Source organism: Manis javanica, chromosome 4 (assembly GCF_040802235.1).
Source record: "Manis javanica isolate MJ-LG chromosome 4, MJ_LKY, whole genome shotgun sequence".
NCBI lineage: Eukaryota > Metazoa > Chordata > Mammalia > Pholidota > Manidae > Manis > Manis javanica.
This window is the reverse complement of record NC_133159.1, coordinates 120520651-120538283: the sequence shown is the minus strand read 5'-3', so window position 1 is coordinate 120538283 and position 17633 is coordinate 120520651. Positions and strand designations below refer to the sequence as shown.

General features: G+C 39.5%; 1 protein-coding gene across 5 annotated transcripts in view; it reads left to right on the top strand.

Moving 5' to 3' along the window:
• ARHGAP44 (Rho GTPase activating protein 44) overlaps positions 1–17633 on the top strand; it is a 187179-nt gene that overhangs the window by 116625 nt on the left and 52921 nt on the right. For all 5 annotated transcript variants that reach the window (XM_037001383.2, XM_037001381.2, XM_037001380.2 and 2 more), the window contains one exon: positions 1939–2056. In XM_037001383.2, the coding sequence (XP_036857278.1) occupies positions 1939–2056 (118 nt within the window). The remainder of the gene's footprint in view (positions 1–1938; positions 2057–17633) is intronic.

Genomic DNA, 17633 nt, shown 5'->3' with positions numbered 1-17633 from the left:
GGAGAATAGGGAAGGAAAGAGAGAGAAAACCTGGGAACATGCTTTATTTTAATATACATATGTTAAGTATAGAAAAAAGTCTAATCCAGGTCTTCGAAGCCATAAAAGTCAGCTTAGCATTTATAGTCACTTTTTAAATTTATTTTTTACAATTACATACTGATCTGTTGTTTTTTTCTTCAGATAACATGAGCCCATACTAAGAGGGGTTGTAGCTTGATCCCATAATCTATCTTATTCATTATCTGAGATCTAAATTATAGCCATGGCATCTCATATTTTATTTGACAAAGAAAAAAAAAACTACCCTTTTATTCTTTGTTTAAAATAGTTAAACTGGGAAGTATTCATTAAATATACCATTTCTGTGGAACAAACCATTATAAGAAACAATTGCCCAGGAATTTTTTGACTCCTTATCTGTTAGCTTAAGTTTTAAAATATCTTTGAGTAGAATATTTCCTTTCTAATTTGCCCTGAGTTCTTATCTTGGATGAAGAATTGTCCCCCGGGCATGTGTCCCCATCCATGGAGCTTCAAGTGAGCTTGGTGTCCCAAAGCCCATATCAATAATTTTCCTGTGAGTGCATTTTTGAAGTGACAGAGAGTACTTTATTTTGCTACATTTTGCTAAGCACAGAGGTAACTTTAGCTTCTCTTGTTTGTATCACAGAATCTTGCAACCTTCTGTTTTTCCTGCAGACAACAAAAGACAAAAGAAAAATTGTGTAGAGAAAACACCTAGTGATTAGATTCTTGGCTCTCAGAATGAGTCACGTTACCCTTTTTGCCTCTATGTGGGATGGTCTGAGAGCCCACAGATCTGTCTGCTTTGGTCTGTACACTATTGGCCTGCACGGCATTTAAAAGAAACTACTTAATCTGTTAGCCATATTTCATTAAGTTCACATGACAATTTCCAGTTTCTCTGATCAATTGAAACACCTGGCAACCATGCCCCATGCTCCTGCCTGGACCCCATCAGCCCCAGGACAGCACCTCCCACCTAGGTCCCCTGCCCCTCACTGTCCCTCCTGACTTTCCAGAGAGACTGCAGCCTTGTGTCCACTGCTGGTTTTGTTATCCTGACCACACTAGTGTTTTTCTTGGAGCCATGAAATAGTTTGGTATCTCATGACCCCATTGCAAGTAGGAAATAAAGGCCCAAGTGGACTGGTTTTTAAGGTAATGACCCATTTGATTGACTGTTACTAGATTACCCCAGTTAAGAGTTTATAGACAATAGAAGAGTCCCTACTATAGCTGTACTGTCTAGTGTAACTGGAGCCTTCTTTCAGAAACCTGCTGTTGGTAATTCCCTGATAATGACATAGCAACAGAAATACTTGTGCTTCCTGTCAACATTTCCCAAGTGGCTTCCTCAGATAGCTGGGTTCACCGCAGAAAGATAAATGTTTAAGAAAATGTAAATGAGTTATCTCAATGTTGATAAGTTTTTGTGTGCTTACTAGTGGAGAGTTTTGTCTTCAGATTTGTTTTAATCTCGCCTGCTCATCCTCTCACCTAGCACACGTGATTGGCTTCAGCCAAGTAGGTGAATGTTCCCAAATGCAAATGCCCACAAGATGGGCAGGGAACTTAAAGGAATGACATGGAACGTGCTGCAAGGAAAGCCGTGGTGACTGTCCATTGGTGCTAGTGTTCAGAAGACAATAGGAATACACTGGCAGATGGGCATGTTGCTCTGTCTGAAGGGGCAGCTGCCCCTCAGCATCCAGGCACAGCTGCCACGTGGAAATTCAAGCCCTCCTTCTCCTGGCCTAGTACTCATACCTTTTTATCACGTCTCATTTCTAGGGAGGGTGTGTCATTCCCTGAGCAATATTTGTAACCAGCTATTTTCTCGGTGTGCCCACTCTGTGTCCCCAGGGTCTACCTGTCTCACGCCTCTCCTCTTTTTCTCCTATTTTCCATCAGGTGGCAGCAGACTTCCAAGTCTTCAGGTTTGTCCAGCAGCTTACAGCCTGCGGGTGCCAAAGCTGATGCCCTCAGGGAAGAGATGGAGGAGGCTGCCAACAGAGTGGAGATTTGCAGGGTACTCCCACTCTTTGCTCCTCTCTACTGGGACAGCCAGGGGAGCCCTCAGGGGGTCCCTCTTTGTTCCCTGGAGCTTTAGTGAAAGCCTAATACTGAGCCTCTAGTTGAACAAAATGTCCCCAGCTTTGCCTGGTGGCATCTCTAAAGAGCCCAGGATGAACGCTAAGTGTTGGGGCTTTGATGGTGACCTAGATGGTGAGGGGGCGGCGGGGCGTGCAGTGGTGCGTTGTCAATGGTGTCCCTGCCTGCAAGGTAGGCAAAGAGGGCGTGACTTTGGTTTCTGTATAAAGCTTTTGTAAGTCATTTGGGTTCCCAGTAATAGATTTTAGGCTGTACACAACAGTTGAGAATTTAGACAATCGATGAACCTTGTTTCACTGTTGATATTCAATTGCCTATCTTTTTATTTGCCTTTCAATATTTCCTGAGTCATTTTATGAGTCCTTTGCCTTCTGGGAGATAACTCTTCTATGAAGCTGAGCTGCTAGCCAAGGAGGCAGTCACAGAAAAGTTCCCACTTGTCAAGAGCACAGCACCTCATTCTAAGAAATGTGCTTCTGCCCTTGGGAATGCTAGATGCTGTTGGTTAATATTGGTGTACAGGTTTCCCATCTACTTACCCACAAGCATTTGCAGGGCTTCATTAGCAATACATCATTCATGGCACTGTGCATATGCACGTCTGTATACATGTGGGTGTATCAGTTTGGGTTTAGACCCAAGGAACAGAAGTATTATGTTTCTGGAACCATGCTGGGTCCCTGTCATTTGCATCACACACAGTTTTTTTTGTTTTTTTTTTTTGGAGAGGGCATCTCTCATATTTATTGATCAAATGGTTGTTAACAATAATAAAATTCTGTATAGGGGAGTCAATGCTCAATGCACAATCATTAATCCACCCCAAGCCTAATTTTCATCAGTCTCCAATCTTCTGAAGCATAACGAACAAGTTCTTACATGGTGAACAAATTCTTACATAGTGAATAAATTCTTACATGGTGAACAGTACAAGGGCAGTCATCACAGAAACTTTTGGTTTTGATCATGCATTATAAACTATAAACAATCAGGTCAAATATGAATATTCGTTTGATTTTTATACTTGATTTATATGTGGATCCCACATTTCTCCCTTTATTATTATAATAATTGTTATTATTTTTATTTTTTTAATAAAATGCTGAAGTGGTAGGTAGATGCAAGATAAAGGTAGAAAACATAGTTTAGTGTTGTAAGAGAGCAAATGTAGATGATGAGGTGTGTGCCTGTAGACTATGTGTTAATCCAAGCTAGACAAAGGCAATAAAACATCCAGGAATGCAAAAGATTTCTCTCAAAACAGGGGGGGTGAGGTTTTAAGCCTCCCCTCTGTTGATCCCAATTTCTGACCTGATGGCCCCCCTGCGACTGTGCCTGTCTTAGGTTGTTCCTCCCTTGAGGAATCTTACCCGTCTCTGGCTAACCAGTCATCTTCCGGGGCCATACAGGGAAATGTAAAGTTGCTAAGTGAGAGAGAAGCCATATTGTTTGAAAAGGTTAGCTTTTTACTTCTTTTCAGATTTATGCCCTGTGGCTTCTATGCCCAGCATTTGTCTTGAGGTATCTTTACCACTTGGAGGAATTATGATACTCGGTAAATTCGATATGAGGTACGAATTCTATTTACGAGTTGTAATTAGGAAAAAAGAAGAAAAGCTATAGAGGTAGCATATGGAAGAAAAAATGGGAAGATTGATTATTTCTTTGACATATCTTCTTGTAGAGTAACATAAGCATGTATAGGTTTTAAACTGCTAATTAAATTGCACCCACACATTAACATAATAGGAATACAGTTACATAACCAAAGCAGATCTATAATTACCAGCCATCTCCAGTGAAACCAAGAAAACCAGTTAGGCATCCTAGGCATTTGTGAAAATTTATCTATGATATGATGGATATTGTCCAACTGTACTTGAACAGTCTGAGAGAAATCAGACAAATTAAAGCAACCCATTCCTGGGAACTGTTCACATCCCATATGTTCTTTTAACAGTAGATAGTCTGTAGTTGTAAGATTTTGGAGCGCTACAACTTGCACTTCTCCTAATTCTTGGTTGAGTTCCAACAGTATAGATCCAGTCAAATTTGTTGTTTTACTGTATGCACAGGCCAGCTTAGATATCTCCTTCTTCATTCCCATGACAAGTCCAGGAACCGGTGGGATGAATGCCGCTACAGCTATAGCAGCGCCTGGATCTTTGTTGAGGTTTCTTGATGATCATCTTCTGGTATGAGTCTTCCGGAGAGTGCTGATGTTGGAAGTTCTTCTTCATATCCTATCTTAGTTCATTTTCTGGGCCGCCAAATTAGGCTTTGATCCTCTGTATAAACACAAACAGACCCTTTACCCACACTTTGATATTCCCTTTATACCATTGTGTAGAACTCATTGGAGGTCACCACACAGGAACTGCTTTTTTTTTTTTGTTTAAGACAAAGGAATATTATCAGAAAAATGTACCTCCATAGCCGATCATCTGACACCCTTTGAGTGATCAAAATTAAGAATATTTAAAGCATGCATTACTCATTGATTTACAGTTAGTTTTATCCTATCAGGGAGTAATCCCCCTTTTCTTTCTTTTTTTTTTTTTTCATTAATCTACACTTACATGAAGAGTATTTTGTTTACTAGACTCTCCCCTATACCAGGTCCCCCCTATAAACCCCTTTACAGTCACTGTCCATCAGCATAGCAAAATGTTGTAGAATCACTACTTGTCTTCTCTGTGTTGTACAACCCTCCCCTTTCTCCCACCCCCCCATTATGCATGCTAATCTTAATACCCCCCTTCTTCTCCCCCCCTTATCCCTCCCTACCCACCGATCCTCCCCAGTCCCTTTCCCTTTGGTACCTGTTAGTCCATTCTTGGGTTCTGTGATTCCGCTGCTGTTTTGTTCCTTCAGTTTTTCCTTTGTTCTTATACTCCACAGATGAGTGAAATCATTTGGAATTTCTCTTTCTCCGCTTGGCTTATTTCACTGAATATAATACCCTCCAGCTCCATCCTTGTTGCTGCAAATGGTAGGATTTGCCCTCTTCTTATGGCTGAGTAGTATTCCATTGTGTATATCTACCACATCTTCTTTATCCATTCATCTACCGATGGACATTTAGGTTGCTTCCAATTCTTGGCTATTGTAAATAGTGCTGTGATAAATATAGGGATGCATCTGTCTTTCTTAAAATTGATTGCTACATTCTTAGGGTAAATTCCTAGGAGTGGAATTCCTGGGTCAAATGGTAAGTCCGTTTTGAGCATTTTGATGTACCTCCATACTGCTTTCCACAATGGTTGAACTAGTTTATATTCCCACCAGCAGTGTAGGAGTGTTCCTCTTTCTCCACAGCCTTGCCAACATTTGTTGTTGTTTGTCTTTTGGATGACAGCCATCCTTACTGGTGTGAGGTGATACCTCACTGTAGTTTTAATTTGCATTTCTCTGATAATTAGCGATGTGGAGCATCTTTTCATGTGTCTGTTGGCCATCTCTATTTCCTTTTTGGAGAACTGTCTGTTCAGTTCCTCTGCCCATTTTTTAATTGGGTTATTTGTTTTTTGTTTGTTGAGGCATGTGAACTCTTTATATATTCTGGACGTCAAGCCTTTATCGGATCTGTCATTTAAAAATATATTCTCCCATACTGTAGGGTTCCTTATTGTTCTATTGATGGTGTCTTTTGCTGTACAGAAGCTTTTCAGCTTAATATAGTCCCACTTGTTCATTTTTGCTGTTGTTTTCCTTGCCCTGGGAGATATGTTAAAGAAGAGGTCACTCATGTTTATGTCGAAGAGGTTTTTGCCTATGTTTTTTTCCAAGAGTTTAATGGTTTCATGACTTACATTCAGATCTTTGATCCATTTTGAGTTTACTTTTGTATATGGGGTTAGACAATGGTCCAGTTTCATTCTCCTACATGTAGCTGTCCAGTTTTGCCAACTCCATCTGTTGAAGAGACTTTCATCTCGCCATTGTATGTCCATGGCTCCTTTATCAAATATTAATTGACCATATATGTCTGGGTTAATGTCAGGAGTCTCTAGTCTGTTCCAGTGGTCTGTGGCTCTGTTCTTGTGCCAGTACCAAATTGTCTTGATTACTATGGCGTTATAGTAGAGTTTGAAGTTGGGGAGTGAGGTCCCCCCTACTTTATTCTTCTTTCTCAGGATTGCTTTGGGTATTCGGGGTCTTTGGTGTTTCCATATGAATTTTTGAATTATTTGTTCCAGTTCATTGAAGAATGTTGCTGGTAGTTTAATAGGGATTGCATCAAATCTGTATATTGCTTTGGGCAGGATGGCCATTTTGATGATATTAATTCTTCCTAGCCATGAGCATGGGATGAGTTTCCATTTATTAGTGTCCCCTTTAATTTCTCTTAAGAGTGACTTGTAGTTTTCAGAGTATAAGTCTTTCACTTCTTTGGTTAGGTTTATTCCTAAGTATTTTATTCTTTTTGATGCAATTGTGAATGGAGTTGTTTTCCTGATTTCTCTTTCTGTTGGTTCATTGTCAGTGTATAGGAAAGCTACAGATTTTTGTGTGTTAATTTTGTATCCTGCAACTTTGCTGTATTCTGATATCAGTTCTAGTAGTTTTGGGGTGGAGTCTTTAGGGGTTTTTATGTGCAATATCATGTCATCTACAAATAGTGACAGTTTAACTTCTTCTTTACCAATATGGCTTCCTTGTATTTCTTTGTTTTGTCTAATTGCCGTGGATAGGACCTCCAGTACTATGTTAAATAACAGTGGGGAGAGTGGGCATCCCTGCCTAGTTCCCAATCTCAGAGGAAAAGCTTTCAGCTTCTCGCTGTTCAGTATAATGTTGGCTCTGGGTTTATCATAAATGGCCTTTATTATGTTGAGGTACTTGCCTTCTATTCCCATTTTGCTGAGAGTTTTTATCATGAATGGATGTTGAATTTTGTCAAATGCTTTTTCAGCATCTATGGAGATGATCATGTGGTTTTTGTCTTTCTTTTTGTTGATGTGGTGGATGATGTTGATGGATTTTCGAATGTTGTACCATCCTTGCATCCCTGGGATGAATTCCACTTGGTCATGGTGTATGATCCTTTTGATGTATTTTTGAATTCGGTTTGCTAATATTTTGTTGAGTATTTTTGCATCTACATTCATCAGGGATATTGGTGTGTAGTTTTCTTTTTTGGTGGGGTCTTTGCCTGGTTTTGGTATTAGGGTGATGTTGGCTGCATAGAATGACTTTGGGAGTATTCCCTCCTCTTCTATTTTTTGGAAAACTTTAAGGGGAATGGGTATTATGTCTTCCCTGTATGTCTGATAAAATTCCGAGGTGAATCCATCTGGCCCGGGGGTTTTGTTCTGTGGTAGTTTTTTGATTACCACTTCAATTTCGTTGCTGGTAATTGGTCTGTTTAGATTTTCTGTTTCTTTCTGGGTCAGTCTTGGAAGGTTGTATTTTTCTTGGAGGTTTTCCATTTCTTCTAGGTTTCCCAGCTTGTTAGCATATAGGTTTTCATAGTACTCTCTAATAATTCTTTGTATTTCTGTGGGGTCTGTCGTGATTTTTCCTTTCTCGTTTCTGATTCTGTTGATTTGTGTTGACTCTCTTTTCCTCTTAATAAGTCTGGCTAGAGGCTTATCTATTTTGTTTATTTTCTCGAAGAACCAGCTCTTGGTTTCATTGATATTTGCTATTGTTCTCAATTTTATTCTTCTCAATTTTATTTATTTCTTCTCTGATCTTTATTATGTCCTTCCTTCTGCTGGCCTTAGGCCTCATTTGTTCTTCTTTTTCCAATTTCGATAATTGTGACATTAGACCATTCATTTGGGATTGTTTTTCCTTCTTTAAATATGCCTGGATTGCTATATACTTTCCTCTTAAGACCGCTTTTGCTGTATCCCACAGTAGTTGCGGCTTTGTGTTGTTGTTGTCGTTTGTTTCCATATATTGCTGGATCTCCATTTTGATTTGGTCATTGATCCATTGATTATTTAGTAGCATGTTGTTAAGCCTCCATGTGTTTGTGAGTCTTTTTGCTTTCTTTGTACAGTTTGTTTCTAGTTTTATGCCTTTGTGGTCTGAAAAGTTGGTTGGTAGGATTTCAATCTTTTGGAATTTACTGAGGCTCTTTTTGTGGCTAGTATGTGGTCTATTCTGGAGAATGTTCCATGTGCACTTGAGAAGAATGTATATCCTGTTGCTTTTGGATGTAGAGTTCTGTAGATGTCTATTAGGTCCATCTGTTCTAGTGTGTTGTTCAGTGCCTCTGTGTCCTTACTTATTTTCTGTCTGGTGAATCTGCCCTTTGGCGTGAGTGGTATGTTGAAGTCTCCCAGAGTGAATGCATTGCATTCTGTTTCCTCCTTGAGTTCTGTTAGTATTTGTTTCAGATATGTTGGTGCTCCTGTATTGGGTACATATGTATTTATAATGGTTATATCCTCTTGTTGGACTGAGCCCTTTATCATTATGTAATGTCCTTCTTTATCTTTTGTTACTTTCTTTATTTTGAAGTCTGTTTTGTCTGATACTAGAATTGCAACACCTGCTTTTTTCTCTCTGTTGTAATGTCCTTCTTTATCTTTTGTTACTTTCTTTATTTTGAAGTCTGTTTTGTCTGATACTAGAATTGCAACACCTGCTTTTTTCTCTCTGTTGTTTGCATGAAATATCTTTTTCCATCCCTTGACTTTAAGTCTGTGCATGTCTTTGGGTTTGAGGTGAGTCTCTTGTAAGCAGCATATGGATGGATCTTGCTTTTTTATCCATTCTATTACTCTGTGTCTTTTGATTGGTGCATTCAGTCCATTTACATTTAGGGTGATTATTGAGAGGTATGAACTTACTGCCATTGCAGGCTTTAAGTTTGTGGTTACCAAAGGTTCAGGGTTAGTTCCTTTACTCTCTTACTGTCTAACTTAACTCGCTTGTTGAGCTATTATAAACATGGTCTGATGATTCTTTATTTCTCTCCATTCTTATTCCTCCTCCTCCCTTCTTCATACGTTGGGCGTTTTGTTCTGTGCTCTTCTTAGGAGTGCTCCCATCTAGAGCAGTCCCTGTAAGATGCCTTGTAGAGGTGGTTTGTGGGAGGCAAATTCCCTCAACTTTTGCTTGTCTGGGTATTGTTTAATCCCTCCTTCATATTTAAATGATAATCGTGCTGGATACAGTAGTCTTGGTTCGAGGCCCTTCTGTTTCATTGCATTAAGTATATCATGCCATTCTCTTCTGGTCTGTAGGGTTTCTGTTGAGAAGTCTGATCATAGCCTGCTGGGTTTTCCTTTGTAGGTGACCTTTTTTTTCTCTCTGGCTGCCTTTAATACTTTGTCCTTGTCTTTGATCTTTGCCATTTTAATTATTATGTGTCTTGGTGTTGCCCTCCTTGGATCCCTTGTCATGGGAGTTCTGTGTACCTCTGTTGTCTGAGAGGCCATTTCCTCCCCTAGTTTGGGGAAGTTTTCAGCAATTATTTCTTCAAAGACACTTTCTGTCCCTTTTTTCTTTCTGTTCTTCTTCTAGTACCACTATAATGTGGATATTGTTCCATTTCGATTGGTCACTCAGCTCTCTTAGAATTCTTTCATTCCTGGAGATCCTTTTATCTCTCTCTGCATCAGCTTCTCTGCATTCCTGTTCTCTGTTTTCTAGTCCATTAATGGTCTCTTGCATCTCGTCCATTCTGTTTTGAAGTCCTTCCAGAGGTTGTTTTATTTCTGTATTCTCCTTCCTTAGTTCTTGCATATTTCTCTGCAAATCCATCAGCATGGTTATGACTTTTGTTTTGAATTCTTTTTCAGGAAGACTGGTTAAATCTATCTCCCCAGGTTCCTTCTCAGGGGACGATGTAGCAGATGCCGACGCTGTCTGGGTTAGTCTTGTCTGGGTCATATTTTTTTGCCTTTCCATGTTGATAGGTCCTATTGAGTGTCAGCTGGGAGGGCCAAACTTTCCACTTGCTACTGGCCTTTCTTTACTGGGACAACTGCAACCCCTAGTGGCTTGTGTTGGTTATTTGCGTGTAGACTGGGTCTTTGTGTCTTGCCCGGCTGGTATGGAGGAAGCTCCCTTTCTGAGGGCGAGGCCAGCCTTAGGCTGCTTCTCTGCTTTCGCAGCGCCGGGAGGGGTAATGGACGGGCAGCTGTTTGGCTGTTTACCTCCGTGAGGGGTCTCAGAGCTGTTCCCCAGTGGGTTAATGCACCCAGTTTTCCCTGTAATTTCCAGCTGCTGGACTGTGACCTGTGTTGTTTCCATCCAGCTGTTGCGTTCCTGTCCCTTGAAGACTTTCAAAAAGCACTCACTTTTCTTTGTCACAGGGGCATCAGCTTCGGGACCCGCTCACCAGTCCTCCTGCCCTGTTTCCCTAGTATCCAGGGCCCCATGCATGCACTGTGTCTGCGCTCTGGTGCGGATGGCTGGGGCTGGGTGTTTAGCAGTTCTGGGCTCCCTCTCCCTCCCGCCGGGAGCTAGGGTGAGGGGCGCTTGGGTCCCGCTGGGCCGGGGCTTGTATCTTACCCCTTTCACCAGGCACTGGGCTCTCGCACGTGTGGATGTAGTCTGGCTGTTGTCCTGTGTCTTCTGGTCTCTCTTTTAGGATTAGTTGTATTTGTTGTATTTTCAAAAATATATATGTTTTTGGGAGGAGATTCCCACTGTCCTACTCATGCCACCATGTTGGCTCCTCCCCACATCACACACAGTTTTAAAGGAGAGTCAACACTCTGCATGCAGATGTCTTGTTCCTTGTGGCTCTACTAGTCTTGTTAGCTTGTCCCCCGGCTCATCCTTTCACTTTGGCCTCGCATTCAGGTGATGTTCAGGGTCAGATGGAATTTCTCTGTGGTATTAGAAACGTGGAACAATCTTTAAAGAACTGATTCTCTCTCAGCCTACAGTACTGTGTAACCAAGTAAAGTAAGACCAGTGCTTCAGATCCGAGATGCATGGCATACAGCTGATTTGTCATTTGAGCTCTCGAGCAAATGGCAATTATCTAGCTGGTGTTGTTCTCAAAGTATAGCTTTCCTCTCGTGCTGATGTCCCTTCTGCTCTGTGTGTTCTCTATCCATGTACCACAGACTGCTGTTCCTTAATTAAGAATCTCGTTTCTTTCAAAATTACTTCTTTAGAAGACAAGAAAGGGTGGTGTTAAGAGAGGATATTGATGTGAATGTCCAAATAGATCAGAATAAAAGTTGAATAGCTTCTAATTCATCTGTGTGTAGCATCTTACATTTGCTGTTTTTTACTAAAAACTGTGTTAAATTTCTCCTCAGATTACAAAAACAATACACATAAAAAAAGAAAATATATCAAGAAAAATGCCAGTAATTCCCTTCATTCCTGCTCAGCAGCCCCTCTGTTTCCAGAGATAACCAGTTTCCCTTCCTGACCAATATTTAAGATTTGTGGTGAACAATACCTCTACTACATGCCAAATGACCGTAGAAGTTAAAAGGATGAGGAAGCCAGTTTTAGAGCCTCTTATATAGCCTTCCGCCCCTTTTTCATAATCATCAGATGCACACTCATACATAGCATTTTCCTAGTTATCTGTGTGTGGTGTTTATATTAATCTACCACTTGCTTTTCTCAATTAACAATACAGCCTGGATATCTCTCCAGGTTATTAGCTATAGATCTAACTTAGTCTTTTTAATAAGGTACCATAGGGCTATATACATATAATTTATCTAGCTTTTTTCCTAGTGATGGATATTCAAACTAGTGTGTTTTGTTTTTTTGCTATCAACATCCTTAAATATATTTACTTATACAGTAGTAAATTTTTTTTCCTTTAGGGTATATTCCCAAAAGTGATATTCTTAGGTTAAAGACTACTTATACATTTTTTATTTTAATTGATTTTATTTCTCTAAAAAGGAAAATGCAATTCACACTCTCAGCAGCCATATACAGAACTGCACATTTCCCCTTCTTTTTCCTTGTAATGTACATTGTTCCTATTTTCATTTTTTGCCAGTCTGGTAAGGGGGAAAAAAAATCTCTCTCTATGTTATTGTAATTTTAATTTCCTTTAATATTAGTGGCTCTTAGTGTATCTCTGTGTATTTATTGGGTGTTCTTCATTTATTTACAGGCATTCTCAGTCTGGCAAGTTGCCTATCTGTATTGGCAGTCAGACCAATATTTCTACTTTTTAAAAATATTAATTTACAGAGGTCCTCAGCTTGTTAGGGGTGTTAAACTTTCTTCTATCTGTTGTGCTGCAGATGCCTTTTCCAGCCACTTGTCTTTTGAGTTTGTTTGTGTCAGTGTCTGTCATTAAAATCTTCATTGTATACGTGGCATGGGAAAGGATCCCACATGTCCATCAGGCATCTTCCAACTCAAGGTTGAAACTTTCACCTCTAATTTTCTTTTAATATTTTTAATGTGTTTTATATACCTACTTTGTTTCATTTTGTATGCCTGAAATTTCTTTTTGCACATGGGGTAAGGTTGAATTTATTGTGTTTTCCACATAGGGTAGCCAATTAGGCCAGCACCACTTATTAAAATAAGCAGCCTCCCCTTGAAGTGAAATCCTATCATCTAATTGCTCAAATTTATTTCTGGGCTCTGCATTCTACTTATCTGTTTGTTTATTCCTGGGATAATGCTATACAATTTCTATTCTAATGAATTTAGAATTCATTAGACCTTGTAGCAATTATAATATTCAATAAGATAGCCCACATTCTTTTTCATCATTATCTTGGCTAGCCTTGAAAGGAAAGGAGCGACACACAGCAGCAATTCACCGAAGAATTCCGCTTTATTAGGGAAAGGTGCTGGGTTATATAGGAAGGGGCATAGGGTGATTGTGGTGTTACTTCTATGGGACTGGTGGCTGTTGGCTAGGTGCTGGGATTGGGAGGGGGGCGAGAGGTGATTGGGCTTCAGGTGGGGCCGGCGGGAACCGAGGACCCCGAAGAGAAGCCAGAAGTTCGCCATCTTACTCGTGGGGGCCCTTCAAGCCTATGTCCTCTATTTTATTATATGGACTTTATAATGATCATATCTAGTTCATAAAGCCACACACTGTGTTCTCAGTAGTTTTATTTGTGTACTGAGCTGATCCCCTTGGGAGCATCCGGTTATGTTTTTGCTAAAGTTCTCTTCCGACTCTTATTTCTACTTCATTCATTTTCTTCTCTCCTAATGTACTATGGTCCTCTTTTGCCTTCCTAGATTTCCCTACATGGGTCATTTCCCTTGATATCTTCAAGGGAATGGTTTTGTATTTCCTCAGCAGACAAGACAAATCTTTAGGATATCATACACTGTGGCAAACCAGCAAAATGACAGCTTGTAGGCTGATGGCATGTAAAGTGGCGATCTGATTCCTCTGTTAAGGCACAGAGAGGACAAAGCTCCTCAGATCTTTGGACCCAGAGGGCTTTAGCCTACCAGGAAAACCATGGCAAGGTGTATCATCAGCCAGAACCTGCTGAGACCTCAGGCAGATGGGCAGGAGCAGGATTCTGTGCCAGCGTGCCTTTGGGAGCCCATCCAATCTCTCTCTTCTTCCATATTTCAGAGAGACAAGTGCTACTCTTCACAGCTGGCACATGCTTCTCTTTTCTTCCTGAGGCCCCTAGAAAAGGCCTCTGAACCAATACATCCAGGGAGATGTACATTGTTGGTAATATTTCAATAAGAGAAGAGACAGTGAGGAAGGACCTGAAACACTGAGGTAATGCTAGAGAAGACAGTGACTAGAAAATCAATCTACCTGATGGCTGCAAATCGGTTTTGTTTTGTTTTTTCATTTTATTAGAAAGGAGACTTGCTGCAGCCCTAGGGTTTTCCCTGGGAGGTAATGTTTTCACCTTCCCCGTTGGTATCTCCCCTTGAGATGTGTCACCCCACATCCCCTCACTTACATATTTAGTGACAGGATCTCACTAAGAATGTCTTAACATAGAAAAATAGAATTTCTAACATAGAAAAATAATCTATTCGGAACTATTTTCTTAAACCTTAAGCTGGCAAACATCTTTCTTGCTCCTTACTGCCCACTCTGACAGAATCTTCTCAGAACCTGTGTTTTGTCCAATAGAAGTTTCGTGATTCAGCAGCCTGGGAGCCACATCATCGCCTTTCCCACTAAGTCACGGCCTCTCTTCTTAAACGTATGTCTCCTCTTTTCCGTCTTACAGTTCTCCAGTATATGATCTTTGCACTGTGGAACTCAAGCTTGAATCCAGGGAAGATGGCAGCTGGAAGGCACATGTCCAGCTTGCTTTGTCCTCATCCCAGTAACACCTGAGTGAACATTTACTGTCAGGCCAAAAGACGACACTGAGTCGTTTCTCACAGCTCCTTTTGTTAGAAAATTAATTTAGTGTTATTTTAAGTCAGTAACTGAGATCTCAGCAGGACCCACTACTACGTTCTAATTTGTAAGGCTGAGGAATAGTTGAAGAATCGTTACATGACTCAGATCCCTTCTGCCAGAAGACTCTACCCCTATAAGGTCTAAGGGCAAGTGCAGCCACACCTCTTAGGAAGCCAAAGGCTTCTGACACACTGATGCAACCTTCTCTGATGTGTCAGGCAGCAGTAACACCAAGGAGCCTGGCCACAGCCATTTTATTTACCCAACAGAGAGGACAAAGCACATTATCAACAGAAAGATGTTCCTAGGCCTCATGGCTTCACCAAACTTAAAGAAATAATAATTGTGGTGAAGTGAAGTTGACTACAAGCATCCTGTTTGGCAGCAGCCCCTCCCCACCCAGCCTCCCCAGGCTGCTGAGTCACGAGACTTATATTGGGTAAGACATACGTTCCGAGATTCTGTCAGAGTGGGCAGTAAGGAGCAAGAAGGAGATGCTTGCCAATTTAAGGTTTAAGAAAATAGTCCTGAAAAGATTATTTTTCTATGTTAGAAAACAAAGTACTAAAAAATTAAAATACTAATGTAGAAAATTTACTGATACCAACAATAAATTTTAGATAATTGTGGTCCCCCAAATAAAATTCAAGGGAATATAGACTTTAGGCAGCAACAGATAAAGGTGATATAAAATTGCCAAGTTAAATGGAAAATGAAATGAGAGAGATTAATTTTGGATTACTTTTTAAAAATAAAAGTTTAATAAATTTATTAGTAAAAATTTTTTGAAAATGAAAATAAATAAAAAATGAATATAAAGAATACAATTAACAGTGCAGAAAATTGAACCAACAATCCAGAGAAAAGCTTAATTTCTTCTAGAATATTAAGAACCAAAGAGACATAAAAACAGTGGTAGAAAAGTTAGTAGATATTGAAGAGAGAAAATGAAAAGTCAATGTGTAAATAACAGGAGAGGCTGCAACACAAAGCAAATCAGAAGAGCACAGAAATATAAAATTGGCCAGCATCAAAAATTTCTAGCTCATGTATTCATTCTTTCTTTCTTTTGAAATTATTTTTTAAACAACAAACTTTTTAAATTAATTGGCTTTTCTTTTTAAAGCACTTTTAGGTTCACAGCATAATTAAGTGGAATGTGGCATTCCCATATGTCCCCTGCCCCCACCTATGCAGTGCCTCACCCACTGTCAACTTCCTGCCCCACAATGACTCATCTGTTATGATCAGTGAACTTATATTTATACATCATGGTCAACCAAAGTCTACAGTTTACATTCAGTTTTGCTCTTGATGTTGTACATTCTAGGGGTTTTGACAAATGTATACTGATATGGAGTCACCATTGTAGTCTCATATAGAGTAATTTCACTGCTCTAAAAATCCTCTGTGTTCCACCTATTCATCCCTCCCTTCCTCCTAACCCTGGCAGCCACTGCTCTTTCTATTGTCTCCGTAGTTCTGCCTTTTCCAGAATGTTGTGTCATTCAGTATATAGCCTTTTTTCAAATTGGCTCTTTTCATTTAGTAATATGCATTCAAGTTCTTCCCATGTGTTTTCATGGCTTAATAGCTCATTTCTTCTTAGCTCTAAATAATATTCCATTGTCTGCGTGTACTGTGGTTTATCCATTCACCTACCATAGGACATCTTGCTTCCTTCCAAATTTTGGCAACTATTAAGTTGCTGTAAACATCTGTGTGCAGGTTTTTGTGTGGATGTCAGTTTTAATTTAATGTAGGTAAACAGCCAGGAGCACAATTGCTGGATCATATGTTGAGTTTCATAAGCAACTGTGAGACTGTCTTCCAAAGTGGCTGTCCCATTTTGCAGTCCACCAGCAACGAATGGGAGTTTTTGCAGCTGCCTGTCTTTGTCGGCATTTGGTTGACTGTGTTTTGAACATTGGCCATTCTAATAGATGTGCAGTGGTATTTCATTGTTTTAATTTTCAGTTTGCTAATGACATGTGATGTTGAGCATCTTTTCGTATGTTTGTATGCTTTCTGTATATATTCTTTGGTGATATGTCTGCTTAAATCTTTTGCCCATTTTTAAATTGGGTTGGTCTTTAGGAATGTGTTGTTTAACTTCCCAGGTATTTAGGGATTTTCCTGCTATTTTTCTGTTACTGGTTCCAGTTTAATTCTATTGTAGTCAGAAAACAAACATTGTATGATTTAAATTCTCTTAAATTTGCCAAAGTGTGTTTTGTGGCCCAAATGTGGTCTTTCTTAGTAGATGTTCCATGTGATCCTGCAAAGAATGTGTGTTCAGCTTTTGATTGATGTAGGCAACAAATGTCAATCATATCTAGTTGATTGATGGTGCTGTTGAGTTCAACTATATTAATACAGATTTTCTGCCCATTGGATCTGTCCATTTCTGATATTGAAGTGTTTATAGCTCCAACTGTTAATAACAGATTCCTTAGTACTCCTTATGGTTCTGTCACATTCACTCATGTACTTTGGTGCTCTGTAGTTAAGTGCATACATGTTAAGGATTGTTATCTTCTTGTAAAGTGACCCGTGTATCATTATGTGTTGTCCCTCTTTATCCATGACAACTTCCCTTGCTCTGAATTCTGCTCTGTGAAATTAATAGAGCCACTCCCACTTTGTTGTGATTAGTGTTCACATGATACATCTTTTTCTATCCCTTCATTTTTAATTTATATGTATCTTTATATTTAGAGTGGGTTTCTTGTAGATAACATATACTTGGGTTTTGTTGTTTGATCCATTCTCTCTCTGTCTTTTAACTGATGTATGTAGACTGCTGATGTTAAGTGATTGTTGAATATACTTGGAGTACTAGTTACTATATTTGTTACTGTTTTTTAATTGATTGCCCTGTTCTGTGTTCCTGTTTTTGTCTTCTACACTTTTTCTGCCTTTGCGGAGTTTCAATTTGGCATTTTATATGATTTTATTTTTCTCCTTTCTTAGTGAGTCCATTATATTACTTTGTCTAATTTTTTTTAGTGATTCTCCTAGAGTTTGCAATATACATTTACAACTAATCCTAGTCCACTTTTGAATAACACATAGTGCTTCACATTTAGTCCAAGTATCTCATAGTAGGAAAATATTCCTAATTTTGTTCACTGCACTTATTCAGTTTTATAAATAAACACATATATATATGTATATATTATTGCTATAT